The sequence below is a fragment of the Triturus cristatus genome, chromosome 8, assembly GCF_964204655.1.
Source record: "Triturus cristatus chromosome 8, aTriCri1.1, whole genome shotgun sequence".
In the NCBI taxonomy this organism is placed as follows: domain Eukaryota; kingdom Metazoa; phylum Chordata; class Amphibia; order Caudata; family Salamandridae; genus Triturus; species Triturus cristatus.
In genome coordinates this window covers 1,184,293,975-1,184,306,501 of record NC_140591.1, presented here as the reverse complement: position 1 = coordinate 1,184,306,501, position 12,527 = coordinate 1,184,293,975, and the positions used below count along the sequence as shown (strand labels likewise).

The 12,527-nt window shown below is 48.0% G+C and overlaps 1 protein-coding gene across 1 annotated transcript in view; it reads right to left on the bottom strand.

Annotated features, from left to right (window-relative positions):
• Positions 1 to 12,527, bottom strand: part of LOC146805589 (E3 ubiquitin-protein ligase HERC2-like) — a 1,563,844-nt gene that overhangs the window by 989,140 nt on the left and 562,177 nt on the right. The window contains 3 exon segments of the mRNA XM_085622871.1: positions 11,298 to 11,528; positions 12,154 to 12,320; positions 12,323 to 12,349. Of these exon segments, the coding sequence (XP_085478997.1) occupies positions 11,298 to 11,528; positions 12,154 to 12,320; positions 12,323 to 12,349 (425 nt within the window).

The following is a 12,527-nucleotide window of genomic DNA, read 5'->3' as shown; positions in this document are numbered from 1 at the left end:
GCCTGTTGTTCGCTGATCCTTTTGGCCAATGTTATGACCACAAGAAAGGCTGTTTTGATAATCAGCAAGTAAAGTTAGCAGAGGTGAGCGGTTCAAAGGGTGCTCACATGACAAATGGAAAGACCAGGTTAAGGTCTCACAGGGGCATGATGAATGGCCAGGGGGAAAGCATGTGCTGGAGTCCTTTCAGGAACCTAGTCAATTGACTTGCACAGAGGAGGTTGGCCCGGCAACCGCAAGAATGCCGAAACAACAGATCGATAACCTTCAACCATGCGCAAAGCAGGGCCTTGCTGTTCCAGACAAAAAAAACTCTTTGGAGAACTTAGGATAATGGTGCAGAAAGGGGCGATGGGAGGGTCAACATTTGTGGATGCACACCATGCCACAAATTTGTCCCACCAGCAGTCATATATAGTCTTGGTAGCGAGATGCCTGGCTGCCAGAATAACATTACTGACTATGGGGAGAAGGTCAAAAGCCGTCAACCATATTCGCTCAATCTCCACGCATCAAGGCAGAGGATGAGCAGGCTGGGGTGCGGAATCCTCTCCTGTTGCTGCGACATAAGATTCTCCTGAACGGGCAGCCTGATCGAAGGACTAATACTCATGCTCAGAAGCTTGTGATACCAAACTCTCTGTGTCCAATGTGGAGCCAAAAGAATAATTTGGGCCCAGTCGTTCCTGATCTTCTTGAGAACTCTGGGCAGGAGTGATATCAGTGGTAAGGCATACAGGTGAGAACCGACTTGAAAACTCCAGCACGCAACACTGATGCCATTGCTCATTCTCAGCGGTGGCAAACTGATGTAACCAGGGCTCACTTCACTCTAGAAAGAGAACTTATACCATCTCCGAGTGGAGCTGCCATTTGTGATCAGTTGGGCATAGATGGCTGAGTTTGTTCGCCCCAGGTTAAGAAAGCTGGCCAGGTGTTGAAACACCAGCAAAATGCCCAGACGTTGCAGCCATGTACAGAGGAGCAAGGCCTCTAGACATAGGGTCGACAGACAAACTTCGTCATGTTTCTTGTAGTATCACATGTTGGTGGCATTGTCTGTGAACACCTGCACTATCCTTCCCTTGTCTGAAGGAAGGAATGCTTTCAAGCACCAGCGGGATAGTGTGAAGACAGGACTCAGCTGGAGACCAGAGTCGTATGATCTCCACCTATCCCAGATGGCTGCCCCAGCCCAGGAGTGGCGCATCTGTCACTACAGCCAGGTCTAGTTGGGGAAGGGAGAGGGGTCTGTCGCTGACCCGATCACAGCTCGTCAGTCACCACTGAAAGTCTTCAGCAGTTCCCTACAAGATCTAGATCAGGTTGAAGAGACTGCCCTGATGCTGTGCCCAATGGAACTTCAGGTCGCACTGCATCAGACGCCTCAAAATCCAGGATATAGGCATCCGAATCATAGTCTGAATATCCTGGGCTCGCCATTCAGGAGGATAGGCCCGAAACTGCAATGTCCAGAACATCCCCATAGAAAGGGAGCATTTGAGAGGGAGTCATTTGTGACTTTGATATGGTTATGATGAACCCCAAAGAATACAGGACGTTCGCCTTAGTCTGGAGGTGCAAGCCCACCTTCAACAGCAAATAGTAGTGCTGCAACCACAGACATCACTTTAGTAAACTCCAATGAGGTGCTGGTGGGGTCAAAGGGGAGCATGGCAAACTAAAAGTTTTCTTTGCCCACCGTGAACCTCAACAGATCTGAGCTGACTGCAGCAGAAAGAACAGTACTGACTTCAGTTTGCTGAGGTGGCGACTTTATAGGCACCATGCATGTCATTTTTGGCTTGGAGCTCAAGCCCTACTGGAGGCTGTAGCTTGACTTATTCCTGTTGCTTGTTGCTCTTACTGGCCTTTACCTTCCTCGGCCCTTATTGGGATTGCACAAACCCTTCAGGGAGTCTTCTGCTTCACTTCTTACCTTCTCAAATCACATTTTAAGCATCAAACTACTGTTCGAAGGACTGAGACCCACAGTGTTATTGTGTTTGGATCCATGAGGCTCTCTCCTCGCATCTGTGCCCGGGCTCTTGGTGTCTTCAGGCCTGCACAGCCCAGGCTCCACGCTTGTCAGTCTATCTCTTTGCCACCAATGGCACCTAACTAGTCTTCAAGAGTGAGTGCTGTGTGTCACCCTCCCCCTTCAACTGCTCTTTCCTTTTTAGTCAGCATGCCATTCCTGTGCCACCAAAAGTCAAGATGTCTCATTATAATCTCTGCCACTCTCATAGCTATCAACGCACTGCTTTACGGTGTACTCCACTTATAGCACTTAAAGCCGACTGCTATCCTGAACCCAAATGGCATTGAGGGGCCATTGGATCGCAGTGACTATTCACTTTTGCAGGTCAACAAAGAGCAACCTCTGGCACTAGAAACATTTCTGGCAACTGACCTCTATTGACTGTCTTTTTTAAAGCAATTTTTTGTTTGAGGATAAAGATATTTTCAGAGAGGCAAGCAGTTAGATTCAAGGACTAGCGCCTTATTCCACTGACCACTTTATTTGGCTTTGGGTTCAGAGTGTGGCTTATGGCCATCCTCTGACTTTAAGCCGCCCATACACGGTGCTTGCTGAGTAAACAGTTTGGCCTGGAGTACCCACTGGATAAAAGCCATCCACTTTAGCCGCGAGGTACCCTGCCTTCTGAGCAATGAGTAGTACTAGGCCACGCCCTGCACCCAGTAATGCCACCACAAGTGCTCATTGACACAGAATGTGGCCTAAAGCCTCCCATGCATCCAGTCCTTAAAGTTCGCTGTACCGAATTACCAACGGTCACGTCTTCTGCATCTACCTACAATTTTTCATCCAAAGACGAGAGCTCATGGAGTACTGGGTGAAAAGCATGATTCTCAACCATGCCTTTCATGAACTATTTGCTATCCAAGACAGTGAAGCATTTTATTCTTGTCCTGGACATGCATAATTTTTGAAGGGCACTCAATTCGTACAAAATGCTTTATAAAAACCTTGACATCCGTATAAAAATCAGGTATAGTCAATTAATATAATTCTTCACATTGTTATCTTTTTCAGAAAGGAAAGAAATATTCCACACAATTGGAAATGAGCGTTGCTCTTCTGTATGGTTGAAGTCTGCTAAATATGGCCTCATACAAGCAATGTCTTGTTTTTTTGTGCTGATCGAAGATTGCAAACCTCTTGAATTCCTCCTCATCTTCATTTTCATGAATGGTTTGCAAATTAAACAGTCAGCAGATTTTCATGTTTTCCCTTACGTAATTCCACAGAAGGAAAGGCAAAAATGTACACAAAACCAAAAAAGGAATATACTTTGGCCCCAGGTTTACATTCAAGCAGTGTCTGATGCAATTATGTGAAGCAATTTTTGCTGCTTTAGTTATATTACATTCTAGTCAGTGTTCCACAAGGCCAAAGTTATCAGCTATCATAAAAACACTCTTTAATTAGCTAAATCTCTCAGCCATTACTGCAGACCTGAGTGAAGAGACTCCACCCAAGAGTCCTTTGTACAATTAAGAATATATAGGGCCTGATTCACAAAGGGACTTACGACTCGTTAAGTTACGAGTGTGGAGTCTCCACACTCGTGGCAGAATCCCCGCACTGCAGTTCGAAGATTCCGCCCGAACGCAGAGACTCCGCTCCGCCAGAGTGCAGATACTCCGCCGAAGTGTCCTTTGTACAATTACGAATATGAAGGGCATGATTTACAGATTAACAAAAGGAATTACAACTCGTAAAGTTATGAGTGTGAAGTCTCCGCACTTGTGGCAGAATCTCCGCACTGAGCACTGTAGTGGGGAGATTCCGGCCCAAGCACAGAGACTCCACCCAGAGTGCAGACCCAGCCTGCCCCGTGTGCAGAGACTCCGCCCAAGTGTCCTTTGTACAATTACAAATATAAAGGGCCTGATTCTCAAAGTGACTTACGACTAATAAAGTTACGAGTGTCGAGTCTCCGCACTCATGGCAGAATCCTCGCACTGACCATTGCAGAGCGGAGAATCCACCCAAGCGCAGACGCTCTGCCCCCAAAGCAGAGGCTCCGCCCCAAACGCAGAGACTACACCCACCCCGAACGCAGAGACTCCGCACGCCCAGAGTGCAGAGACTCCGCCTAAGTATCTTTTGTGCAATTACGAATATAAGGGGGCCGATTTACAAAGGGACTTACGAATCGTAAAGTTACGAGTGCAGAATCTCCGCACTGAGCACTGCAGTTTAGAGATTCCACCACGAGTGCAGAGACTCCGCCCAAGTGTCCTTTGTACAATTCCGAATATAAAGGGCCCGATTCACAAAGGGACTTACAACTCGTAAAGTTACGAGTGCAGAGTCTCCACACTCGTGGCAGAATCTCAGCACGGAGCACTACAGTTCCGAGATTCCTCTACAAGTGTAAAGGCTCCCGAACCCTCCCCCCCCCCCCCCCATCCCCCCATCCCCTCCCCTCGAGTGCAGAGGCTCTGCCCAAGTGTCCTTTGTACAATTACAAATATGAAGGGCCTGATTTACAGATTTACAAAGGGAATTACGACTCGCAAAGTGCGGAGTCTCTGCACTCGTGGCAGAATCTCCGCACTGAGCACTGCAGTGCAGAGAATCCACCCGAGTGCAGAGCCCATAAAGTATTCCAATCACCTACAATGAAATGGCAAGTTGAATAGACAAAGCTTAGAAAGAGTGTGTGTTGGCATGTGCATGTAAGTGAGATGACTAAATTCTGATATCTGTTACATGTTCTGTTTCTGTGTAGGGACTGACAGTAATTTATTCTTTATGACAGAGAGGTCCAATCACATCACTGCCTATTTTGTTGAGCTCTCCGTTTTTAGTATATTTTGCCCAATGTCCAAAACATACTGTGGGTCACACCTCTTCACTCAATGAAAATACATAGGCAACTAGTGAGCTGCCCTGCCCTATATGCTTACAGGACAGTTGAAAATGACAATTTCCTAATTGCACACAAGTTATTCTGTAACACAGACATAACCGGGTTTTAAGAACAGTCCAGAAATTCATGTTTTTCGGACTAAATAAATAAGTATAAGCAAAACTGCAAATGCTGCTGTTTAATTAAGACATGCAACAAACGGAAGTCAAACTCCATAATAAGTGCAAATGTAGAACCTTTTTACTAGAGAAACATTTTTAAGTGAATTGAATTGAATTGAAAGGGCATTCATAAAGCGCATGGCTACCCTAGAGCATCCCAGCGTAATACACTAAAATGATTTTCAGAATGAACAAGTTACTTACCTTCGGTAACGCATTTTCTGGTGGATACAGTATCTGCCTGTGGATTCCTCACCTTGTGAATATCCCCTGTGCCAGCAACGTTCGGAAACTTTTGTAGCAGTCCACGCCGATGGGGTCGAAAACGACGTCACAGAGACACAGCTCCGCTCGCGACTCCGCTGACGTCACAGACTCCATAAGAAGACCTCGTCGGCATGATGACGTCAGTTCCGCCCCTTTTTTCAGTGCCTTCGAGGCACACGGACGGACTGACAGCAACATATACACAGCATACACAGTACATAATATGCAAAGCAACACACACAGTGTGGAGAATAAGTAGAAAAGCAAAAGAAATAACAACGCCTTTGACAGTAACAAATACATTTAAAAAAATCAATAACAGAATCGTAGGTATAGAAGGATGGACAACGGGGAGGCGGGTGGGTCAGTGAGGAATCCACAGGCAGATACTGTATCCACCAGAAAAAGCGTTACCGAAGGTAAGTAACTTGTTCTTCTGATGGATACATCTGCCAGTGGATTCCTCACCTTGTAAATAGATTCCTACAGCAGTCCCACTCCCGGAGGAGGGTGTCCACCCTTCTATACCAGAAAGTCCTGAAGGACGGAACGAGCAAAGTGTCCGTCCCTCCTCACCTCGGTGTCCAAGCAATAAAGTTTTGCGAAGGTGTGAAGGGAGGCCCAAGTTGCCACCCTACAAATGTCCTCCACAGGAACGCCCCTAGACAAAGCATAAGTAGAAGACTTTGCTCTAGTGGAATGAGCCCTTAAACCCTCTGGAGGTTCATTACCAGCCAGGGAGTAGCATATCTTGATGCACAAGACAATCCATCTGGAAAGGGTGCGCTTGTGCACCCCTCGACCTTTCCTGCAGCCAACAAAGCCCACGAAGAACTGGTCATCAACTCTGAAGCCTTTAGTCCTGTCCAGATAGAAGCTCACCGCCCTCTTAGGGTCCAAGCGGTGAAGTCTCTCCTCCTCCTGGGAAGGGTGAGGGGGAAGATAGAAGGAAGGAAGGGTAATGGACTGCCCCAGATGGAAGGGAGTTACCACCTTAGGCAGAAATGCAGCCCTGGTCCTGAGTACCATTCTTTCAGCATGAATGGTCAATAACGGGGGTTTTGAACTTAGAGCTTGAAGCTCACTTACCCTCCTTGCCGAGGTGATCGCAATGAGAAAAACCGTCTTAAAAGACAACAATCTCAAGGGACACTTATGTAAGGGCTCGAAGGGAGAACCCATAAGGTTAGTCAAGACAAGGTTTAAGTCCCATTGAGGCACAATAAAGGGAGTAGGAGGAAACCTGTGTGTGAGGCCCTTAAGAAAACAAAGAACAATAGGTGATTTGAATAATGACGGCTGATCCGGCAAGCAAAGGAAAGCTGACAAAGCCGATAAGTATCCTTTCACAGTAGCCACAGCAAATCCTTGCTGAGCAAGAGAAAGGGCAAACTGTAGAATGTTAGATAGACGAGCCTTCAAAGGATCAATTGACTTCTCTCCACACCTAAGTACAAATTTAGACCACCTATAGGAATATATAGATTTGGTGGAATGACGTCTGGCAGACAAAATTACATCTACCACATCAGGTGGGAGAGAAAAAGAATTCAGGTTGCCCCGTTCAATCTTCAGGCATGAAGGTGTAAGCTCTGGAGGTGGGGGTGTAGAACCAGCCCCTCCGACTGCGAGAGGAGGTCTGCCCTCAGAGGGAGACGGAGCGGAGGGCACGAGGAAAGGTGGTGAAGATCTGTGTACCACACCCTTCTTGGCCAATCCGGGGCGATCAATATGACTTGGGCCCGGTCTTGGCGAATCTTCCTCAGAACCCGAGGAATCAAGGGTATGGGAGGAAACGCGTAAAGGAGTCGAGAGCTCCAACTCAACTGAAACGCGTCCCCCAACGCTCCCTGCATCGGATACTGGAGACTGCAGAATGACTGGCAGTGAGCATTCTCGTGAGTGGCGAACAGGTCCACCCGAGGAGTTCCCCACATTCGAAAGACGTGACGAACCACCTCCGGATGGAGCCTCCACTCGTGGTCGGCGGAGAACTGACGACTAAGACTGTCCGCACGTACGTTTAGAACCCCGGCCAGATGATTTGCCATCAGAAAAATCTGATGGTCCTGAGCCCAGGACTATAGACGCAGAGCCTCTCTGCAAAGACAAAGAGACCCCACTCCTCCCTGTTTGTTGACATACCACATCGCGGTAGTGTTGTCAGTCAGGACTTGAACAGACTGACCGCAAAGGGAAGGGAGGAAGGCCTTGAGTGCCAAACGAATCGCCCGCAATTCCTGAAGGTTGATGTGAAGCAACCTTTCCTCTGGAGACCAAAGACCCTTGATCTCCAGATCCCCCAGATGAGCACCCCACCCTAAAGTGGATGCATCGGTAATCACTGTGGCCACCGATGGAGGTAGATGAAAGGGCTTTCCTTGAGACAGATTGCCCTCCACGCTCCACCAAGACAGATCCTCCGCAGCCTCTCTGGAGATCCTCACAGACTCCCTGAGATCTCCCTTGTGCTGATACCACTGCCTGCGGAGGCACCACTGGAGCGCCCTCATGTGCCAGCGTGCATGGTTGACCAACAGAATGCAGGAAGCAAACAAACCGAACAGGCGAAGGACTTTCAGAACTGGAACGACCGCTCCATTGTAAAACAAAGGAATCATTTCCTGTATGTCGAGAATCCTTTGAGGAGGAGGGAATGCTCGACACACAGTAGTGTCCAGTACCGCACCTATGAACAGGTTGCGCTGAGAGGGCACCAGGTGAGATTTGGGCACGTTTATCGAGAAACCCAATTTGTACAACAGCTGAGTTGTATCCTGCAGATGATGTAGCACCTTCTCTGGCGACTCCACTTTTATCAGCCAGTCGTCCAGATAGGGGAAAACCGAGATCCCCGATATTCTGAGATGGGCTGCCACCATTGCCATCACCTTCGTGAAGACTCGGGGTGCAGTAGTAAGACCAAACAGAAGGACCGCAAACTGATAATATTGCGATCCTACCGTAAACCAGAGATAATTCCGGTGCGACTTCAGGATGGGGATGTGGAAATACGCATCCTGCAAGTCGATCGACACCATCCAGTCCTCCTGATTCAGCGCTTGAAGAACCTGAGCAAGGGTGAGCATCTTGAACTTCTCTTGCTTTAGAAAAAGATTCAAGAGTCTGAGGTCCAATATCGGACGCAATCTTCCGTCCTTTTTCGGAATCAGGAAATACCGGGAGTAGCATCCCTGACCCCTCTCCTGCTCTGGAACCACCACTATCGCACCTTTTTGAAACAACTTCAGGACTTCCTCCTGCAGGAGAAGACGGTGGTCCTCCGAGCAAGCCCCTTGACAAGGAGGGTAATTTGTAGGGAATTCCCGAAAGGGAAGGGCGTACCCATTTTCTACAAGATCCAGAACCCAGAGATCTGTAGTTACAGATTCCCAATCTTGGAGAAAATGGGTAAGCCGCCCCCCCACAGGACCAGCATGATCCAGAATGGCGGATCTAGGGCTGCTTTGCGGTGGTGGGAGGGGCTGAGGAGGAGGAGGAGGAGAGTTGACGGCCACATGAGCGACCCCTGATTCTACCTCTGTAACCTTTGGACAAAGAGCTTTGCTGCTGTTGCTGTTGCTGCTGCTGGGTCTGTCTGTAGGAACGAAAGGTTGCCCTTCCGAAGCCTCTGTATCTTTTAAAAGACCCCCTTGACTGGGATTGAAGGCCCAAAGACCTAGCGGTAGCCTTGCTCTCCTTAAAGCGTTCAAGAGCAGCATCTGCCTTCTTACCAAACAAACCAGATCCATCAAATGGCAGGTCCAACAAAGTCGACTGTACATCCGGGGAGAACTCAGAAGACTTCAGCCACTCAGCTCTCCTGGTGGCAACAGAAGACCCCATGACTCTCGCTACTGAGTCTGCTGTGTCCAGCCCACTTTGTATCACTTGGCGTGCTGCCGCCTGGGCATCAGTCAAAACTTCATTGAAGCAGACTCTATCCTTCTCAGAAAGCTTTGGTGCCAATTTCTTTGCCGAGTCCATGAGTGCATGCATATAGCGTCCCAACAGGCAAGTTGCATTCGTCGACTTAAGGGCCATGCTGGCCGATGAAGACCTTCTTGGCCGACTGGTCTATCTTTTTAGCTTCTCTGTCCCCTGGAACCTGAGGGAAAGCACCCTTGGATTTACCCGAGCAAGCCGCCTGAACCACCAGGCTCCCAGGCGATGGGTGCGACGTTAAAAACTCAGGATCCCCTGGAGCCGCCCTATACCTTCTTGCGACCGTCTTAGAGACTGCGGGAGCAGAAAAAGGCTTACGCCATACCTCCAATACACGGTCAATAATGGCCTCATTAAAGGGCAACAAAGGCTCCGAAACTGTAGTGGGCGAATGCAGCACCTCAGTCAGAATATTTGATCTGAATTCCGTAGTTGACAACTGAAGATCTAGCAGCTCCGCAGCCTTCCTGATGACCGCATGATACGGAGCCACATCTTTAGAGGGTTCATCTGAAGGTGGAGTGATTTCCTACTCAGGAGACAAATCCATTCCACTAGCCTCCTTAAGCTCCTCAAACACCTCATCAGACTCAACCAGCTCTCCCTCTTCAGCTTCTTCCAAAAGGTACCTCCTTTCATCCACCACTCTCTGTGCTTCCCTTCTGGATCGAATCCGCACAAGCGGCGTCGGTGGCGGCCGGCGTCGAATGAGGTCGAGCCGGCGCCGGTGAAGATGGAAGCGGCGTCGACGTCCTCAACGCCGGTAGATGCCAAGACTGCGTCGCTGGAAAAAACGGCATGAAAGGGGTCTGCGGATAGACTTGCGGCACCCCCAAATTAAACACCATTGGACCCATCGGACCCTCAGGTGCACCAGTGGTGTACATGGCTCTAGCGAATACCCCGTACATAGCATTTAAATAATGCAAGGGGTCCTGACCTGGTCCAGGGAACGCAGGGTACTGGTCAGGCATCACCGGACTCGGGCCAACCGGTGCCGACGGTGGAATAAGCGGCGTCGCAGGCTCACCCGGGACTTGAAGATCCTCAACCGGAGACGGAGCCGGAGATGAAACCGGAGCCGGAGATGGAACCGGCGTCGGGGATGGCATCGGAACCGGAGATGTAGCCGGAGCCGGCGAAGTCACAGGAGAAGAAGGACCAGGAGAATCCGGGACTGGTGAAGGAGACACGGATTCCTTTCGGCGTCGAGCCGGCGACTTCGGAGCCGAATTCTTATCAGAGTGATGATGAGAAGAATGCCTCCTCTTCCTTCTTATGCTTCTTGGTTCGCGAAGCATGCCCCGAAGTCGACTTTGACGCCGACCTCGACCATGACCTGGATCTCGACTTCCTTCTTCCTCTCTTTTCCTTTTTCATCTGAGCGATGAAGAGCTTCGCCTCCCTTTTTTTTTTTAGAGCTTTGGAGCTCATCTTGCGACAGCAAGAGCAACCATCCACATCGTTGTCGGATGAGAGACACCAAACACAGTCGTCATGTGGATCTGTGATCGACATGTGTTTGCCACATTCCCGACAGGGCTTGAAACCAGACTTCTTCGTCGACATCTTCTTCGAAGAGAAACAGGGAAACCCAGAAGAAAAGCAAAGTAACAGTAAAGCTACCAACAGCAATTCCCAAAATCCGTTGGAGTCGACGGCGCGGAAAAAGGGAACTGACGTCATCACGCCGACGAGGTCTTCTTATGGAGTCGGTGACGTCAGCGGAGTCACAAGCGGAGCCGTGTCTCTGTGACGTCGTCTTCGACCCCATCGGCGTGGACTGCTACAAAAGTTTCCGAACGTTGCTGGCGCAGGGGATATTCACAAGGTGAGGAATCCACTGGCAGATGTATCCATCAGAAGATCACAATACATTTATAAGCCATCCAATTCATGTTGGATCATTATCACTTATCAAAAGCTAAATGATAACACCATATTAATAGTAGAGAGGTTTCCCTCCTCCCAGCAATATAAATCTGTTCAGGTTTCAACGGATGGAAAGGGTGCCACTTACTGGTTTCAGCTGACTTAGGAGGCACACTCTACATACTTGCATCTCCTGGAACTGCACAGTGATTTTTCCTTTTGGAGTAATGCGGGTCACTGTCCCTTCCCCAAATTCTTCATGTACTACTTGGCCACCCAATCGCAGGCGGCTGTCTATTCCACCAATCACTGCCAGCACAGCCATGAGACTGCCTACTTCAGGGTTTTCGGAATCAGGAAAGAAGTCATCCAACACAGCCTAATTAACAAAAGACAGAGTACAACATGCTGAAATAGTGAAGGTATGACATAAGATACTAAAATCAGCTTGTGTAAAATTAATTTATTGGTTTTAGGGAAAGTACAAGTTACGAAATGCATATTAAAATCATCACGATATCTGTACCATGTCTGCGGACCAGGGTAGGTCTTAAAGGATGAAATCAGTGCACTGAAATACATTCAACACCAAAGAAAACATGCAGATATTCAATGATATTTATCACAATGTCTACAAAGTATACTACATCAACTGTATCGTTTCTAGGGCTGCCAAGAAGTATGAATACCCAACTCAGTGGTACTTCATTGAACAACCTTGAAAGGAAGTGCGACTGAGAGGACCCTATAGTATTATAACCTGTGACCCAAAAATTGCCAGACCTTTTGCCGTAGAATCATTATTTCATAAAGCTATCTCACTGGTATGAGTATGAGTGGTATCAAAAGCCCTAAATGTAAAAGTTAGGTGCCATAAACAGATGGATGCTAAACTCAAATATGTCAGAAGGGATCCTTCTCATGTTAGATGTGTATTTTTGATCATGTCATAATGTAGCCATACAAAGCATGTAAAAAAGGAGGTGATATGTGCAATACTTTACCCCTTCCAATGATTTCCTTGTAAACATATGAGTGACAGAGTTCAGCTGTGAGTTTATGTATTTGTTAATGAGTCCATTCCACTGGCCAAGCGAATGAAGCGTCCTTAATAGAGCCACAATCTCCTCTGCCAATGTACTACTGTGGGTTGCAGTGAGTGATGCCTGTGCCTGGTTTTCCTTCTCCTTAGTGTGGATTCTAAAAATAAAAAGAGGGAAATCATCCAAGTGTTCAATATGAAGGATACAGTTGCCCTTCATATTTATAGTAATAGCTAGTCCATTCCAAATGTTCACCTTACAAAATGAACAACATTGAAAGCAGGAAACCTTTCAATGAAACATCATTACAGACAAATCAGTCCAAACAATAAAAT